General features: G+C 35.8%; 1 protein-coding gene across 1 annotated transcript; it reads right to left on the bottom strand.

Annotated features, from left to right (window-relative positions):
- Window positions 1-1,246: 1,246 nt before the first annotated feature.
- On the bottom strand, window positions 1,247-1,678 carry LOC112095344. Its single transcript, XM_024177132.1, has one exon. It carries the CDS (start codon window positions 1,676-1,678, stop codon window positions 1,247-1,249), a length of 432 nt encoding a protein of 143 aa, XP_024032900.1.
- Between the last annotated feature and the right edge of the window lie 4,126 nt (window positions 1,679-5,804).

Below are 5,804 nucleotides of genomic sequence, written 5' to 3'. Positions count from 1 at the left end.
CTAAACACAAAGATTGGAGCAAGGACTCTTCGTGGTCAAAGAACTCAAGTTATCATCCGAGTCGGCTTCCAGGTATTTTTCCTGATTGAGTTCTTGATATATATAAGTTAATGAGATTAATTTATTCGTGCATAAATTAATATAATCTATAGAGTATCTCAAAAGTTTTATGAAAATTTTTGTTATACACGATCCGCTTCTTCCCCGAACCACCACGCTTCCGCAGTCGGATTCGATTCGGCAACCAACAGTTTGAGGGTTCTTTAAAAATTGAAATCCAATTCATGGGTTTGGTTTTCCTTTTAATTTCAGCTTAAAAACAAGGTTTTAAAGAAATTTCAAGAGCATACCGGCGTAAATAAGGAAAATGTCAAACCTGCAATTCAAGTTCAATTTCAAAATAAATTCTCTAGAAATCATCAAAACCAGTGTCCAATCAATTCAACAAGTCCAATAACTGAAAATCTCCAAATTTAATTCAATTCTAACAACAATTGCTCAAATCCAAACCCTAACCCAAAATTATTCAAATCTAACCAAAATCAAACTTTCTCAAGTTTAAAATTCAATTCAAAGAGTGAGTTTCAAGGGGTTTTACCTCAAATTAGTTGATTGAGCCATTTTTTCTCTTTTCTCTTCTTGTTTTTTCTTTGTTTTTTTTCTTTCCTGCTTCGACAGGAACAAACTGGAGAGAGAGAGAGAGAGAGGTGAGAGAAAGAGAGAGAGAACGCCAGTGAGAGATGGGGAGAGAGAGATGGCCGGTGGCCGACTGGACTAAAGGGGAAAGAGAGCAAGGGACCGGTGGTGGAGAAATGGAGGAGAGAGAGAAGAGAAAAAGAGAGAGAGAAGAGAAAAAGAAAGAAAGAAAGAGAGAGAGAGAGAGAGAGGGGCTGGTCTAGGCAGCCACGGGAAGGAGAGGAGGGGAAACAGAAAAAGAAAAGAAAGAAAAGAAAAGGAAAAGGAAAGAGAAAAGGAAAAAGAAAAGAAATAGGAAAAAATAAAAGAAAATACATTGAAACTAAGTGTATTTTCAAAAACTTTTGGGGTGAAAATTGAAAAACTGAAAGTAATTTATAAGTCCTTAAAATAACTCGAAAACTTAATCTTTAATCACAAGATTAATTAGAAAAAATCAGTTTTAGGCATAATAATATACACAATTAACATAATTAAACATGTTTAATTCTTGAGGGTGCTACAGCTCTACCTCCCTTAAGGAATTTCATCCTCAAAATTTGAGCTTACCTTAAAATATGAATAGGTATGGATATCGCTTTTGCATCGTTGCTTCTAGTTCCCACGTCGCTTCCTCAACACCATAGTGTTGCCACAACACTTTCACTAATGGTATCTCATGACGGCGTAAACTCTTCATCTTCCCGTCGAGAATCTGAATTGGTGCTTCCTCGTAAGTCGTGTCATACTGGATCGGCACGTCGTACCATTGCACAATAGCTTCCGGATCGGGTTTACACTCGCGAAGTATAGAAACATGGAACACATTGTGCACGTGAGATAACTCAGGAGGTAAGGCGAGGCGATAAGCAACGACACCGACTCGTTGCACGATTTGGAATGGTCCAATGTATCTTGACGCAAGTTTCCCTTTCATACCAAAACGAGTGATCCCTTTGCACGATGAAACTCTTAATAAGACAAAGTCGCCTTCTATCAGCATAGCTCTTCATTTAATCAAACTTGGATTATCTAATAGGATTCCTTCAACTTGGTCAGTAGAGGTGTCAACATGCCGTGCCGGGCTGGCACGGCACGCTTGACACCAGGCCCATTAAGGGCCTGGGCCGGGCCTGAGAAAAAAACTCAGGCCCGGTCCAAGCCCTTGGCCCTAGTCCATAAGGGCCAAGGCCGGGCCTGGGTCTAGGCCCTTCACGGGCCGGCCCCGGCTATTGTATTTTTTTAAAATTTAATTAAAATATATATATCATATGCCCCAAAAGATGTGATTTTATTAAATTGATGTAATAGGAGTACACATAAATGACAGCCTCGTTAAAAACCTTGCTAAGTAAAACCCGTGGGGAGATCGGGACAAAACCTTAGCGAAGGAAAAAAGAGTGCAGTAGCTAGGAATAGTAAATTACAAACCTAAGTGTTTCTAGAAGATTCTGTTATTTTTAAGTTAGAAAAATATTCTTGCATCGAATCATCTGTGTATTGTTGTTTTTGTCTTCTAGCATCTTCTCAGTCTTTAACATACATTAGTCCCTCCAAGATATCTAGATGCATTCTGCTTCTCTTTTCGTCAAGAATTCGGTCGCTTGCGCTAAAAGCTTGCTCCGATGCTACCGTTGACACTGGAGTTATCAAAATGTCACGAGTTATTATGGATAGTGTTGGAAAACGATCGGTCTTGCTCTTCCACCACTGTAAGATGTCTAGTTTGTCGTCATCGATTACAAAATTTGCATCAAAATATTTGACTAGTTCCGTAGACGCTTGTGTTGAGGACGATCCTGCTGTTTTCTCTTTCTTCTTCAAGAAACACCATGACGATCCTTTAGGCCCCGAATTAGTAGTTGATGATGAAGTTCCCTGTTCTTTTTTACCTGTGCTATATTTTGCTTCATACAAACTAAAAATATTTTCTAACATCTTCTTAGCGTCACTAATAGTTAGTTGCATATCTATTCTTAAATTCTCTACGATAGCAGTCATCAATGATTCAGTTCCATCTACCTCACACCTAGGATCTAAAATGGTTGCCAATGCATATAACATAGGAGAACCTGACCAATAACTTTTAAATTTATTTTCCATTAACTTAACTATGTTTCTAAAAAGTTCTGTATCCCTATAATATGAAAATGTTTCTGAAATATTAAATAGTTGATGTAAAGCTAAATGAGCAGTAGGATAATAAACTCCAGAAAGTAATTCAGTAACATTGTAAAAAACTTCTAGAAATTTAAAGAAATACTCACCAATCTGTCAATCTGTATCAAAAATCAAAAGTTGATTGTTCTTACTGTTTACGTATGTCGTGATAAGCTCCGAATAAGGGAGTGCTGCCTTCAACATTAAATAGGTGGAATTCCACCTATGTCTCACGTCAGTCGGAAACTTTCTTGGGCGCTTCTGACTGTTCCTGCAATATAGTTTAACTTCTTGGAGCCGAGCTCCAGAACTAGATATGAATGATAATGATTCTCTAATATTTGTTAGATTAGATGATATATGTTCAATTCCTACTTGAACTACTAAATTAATTATGTGACATGCACACCGTTGATGAAAAATTTACCCCCCAACGCTGGTTTCAAACTACGTTTAAACATGTTAATTGCAGCAGTGTTAGCTGATGCATTATCAAAAGTAATTGTTAAAACTTTATCTTTTATCCCATAAAACCCAAAAATTTCCATTATTGTACTAAAAATAGATGTTGCGTTATGAGGATATGGACATATACGAACACCAATTATTCTTTTTTGTAAAACTCAATCGTCATCAACGTAGTGCGCTATGACACATAAATATTCAGTTGTATTGCACCTCTCCCACAGATCAGAAGTGCAAGAGACAGTAGCATTAAAAGTCCTAAAATTATCAACAAGAGATTGTCTCATTGCATAAAAAACTTTCGTGCAATCAGAACGAGTTGTGTCTCTACTTACCCGTTTAAATTGTGGGCAAAAGGCTGTCTGGATGAATTCTTCGAACGAGGCATCATCTACAAAAGAAAGAGGCAATTCTGCACTAGCTAGAAATTTAGCTAGTGCCTCACGAGCACGTTGTGCATCGTATGTAAAATTTTGTAACCCCTGTGATGTGAGTGATAGTGTTTGTTGGCGGGAGTCCACACTCCCACCTTGGTGCAACGGTAGACATACTTTCCAATGTCTATCCAGATGACCAGTACCCCCACCTTTTTTATTAGAAAAGTATTTTTTACAATATTGAATTTCCATCTCACCTGTTTTTGGATTTGGTCGGGGCTCCTCGGTGAAATGCTGCCATGCCGGAGAAGTTCGCAGTCTTTTTCCTCTGCTGCGTTCTTCAGCTTTCTCGTTGTGTACTGAAGCATTATCCACCGGAGCATTTTCTAGTTCAATGGGGTTGGGGTTGGTAGGCATCATTTCATCCTTAAAAAATGCCTCATCACCAAGCTCAGGAAGAGCAGTGAAATCAGGGAAGTTTGGTGCGGCCATTTTCTGGAAATTGATAGAATTTGATTGAACTTTGTAAATGAAAGAGCTAGAAAAGGAATGAACGTGAGAAAAAAGCTTAGAATCAAAATCAAAGAGACAAGTTGAGAGATAAAATGAGAGTGAGATGAGAAGTTGAGAGTGAATTGTTGTGTGAGATTTATGGTGGAATTAAGGAGTATTTATAGGGGATTTTGGGGGTGAATTTTTGAATTTTGAGCATTTTAGCCATTGGGCCCTTCGCGGACCCAACGTCCGGCACGTGACGTTTCATGGGCCGTTTCGCGGGCTTGGGCCAGGCCGAATCAGGGCTGGGGCCGGGCCAAATAAGGGCCGTGCCGCGGGCCTCCACGTACTTGGCCCGCGAGCTGAGAAGCTGAGGCCCAGCCCTAGCCCATTACACATGTCGTGCCGGCACGGCCCATAATAGTAGCGAACCGAGCCATGCCGAATCAGGCACTATTGTAGGCTGGGCCAGGCCGTCCATGGATGGCCCGGCCCATTTGATACCTCTAGGTTTAAGATAGAATAATTTTTACTACAATGTACTAATTTTACAAAGAGAATACAAATGTTCAGAAATTCGAGTAAATAGTATATTTTTAAAATTAAATTAAATAAATAATATATTTTAAAATTATTTGAAGTATATATCAATTTACTATATAATTGTATCATTTAAAAATGATAAAAAAATAATTTACCAGATAAAAAATATTATTTATGTGGAAAAAAATTGTTTTAATAGCCGTAAAAAGAAAATTTACGTGAAAAAATCCAGAAAATAAGTGCATCATAAGAGAAGTTTTCAAGACAGTTATTTTGACTTAAATACATCATAATATGAGGTGTTTTCAAGACAATTTGTAAACCCCAGAGAATAAGTGCATCGTTGTTGAAAACATTTATCACTAGAGCATTTAGGAAATAATATTGTAAGAATAAAAAAAAAAATTGGAAAAGCCATCTATCCGTTGCTTTCCAGCCATTAAAAAAAAAAAGAAAAAAAAAGAGAGAGAGAGAAGAAGAAGAAAGTTATAAGGAAAAAATTCATATCGGTACATTATTATTTTAGCATAATCGGTTTTTAATACCTTGTGTTATTTATAATTTTATATTAGTATCCTGATGTTTTAAGAAATTGCTTTGTTGACATTTTAAGAAATCGTTTTCTAGTAAGTTGAAGCTTTTTTTGTAATGACTCTTCTCATTAATTAAATAGAAATATATTTATATATTTATAAATGTTTAAAACTAATTTTTGCAAGACAGAAAGAGATTAGATTTTTTTTGTTTTTTAAATATATTTTAAAAATATTTAAATTTATTTTTAAATATTTAAGTTATTAATTTTTATTTAATTAATAAAAATATAGAAATGACAATTTACATCTTTTTGAAAGGGATCAAGATACTAAAAAATGATTTCTTAAAATATTAGGATACCAATTAAAAATAATAATAATAATTATTATTATTTTTAAATGATTAATTCAGAATTATTAAAAACACAATGTCTAAAAAATATATACACTACCAATATGAAAATTTTCCCAGTTATAAACCGTGCACGTCGTTAAAAACAGCTATTTGATAGCAAAATATTAAAACAAAGATTTTAAAAAAGGAACTTAAACG

The sequence above is a fragment of the Morus notabilis genome, unplaced genomic scaffold, assembly GCF_000414095.1.
Source record: "Morus notabilis unplaced genomic scaffold, ASM41409v2 Scaffold184, whole genome shotgun sequence".
Taxonomy (NCBI): domain Eukaryota; kingdom Viridiplantae; phylum Streptophyta; class Magnoliopsida; order Rosales; family Moraceae; genus Morus; species Morus notabilis.
This window is presented reverse-complemented; position numbering and strand designations above follow the sequence as displayed.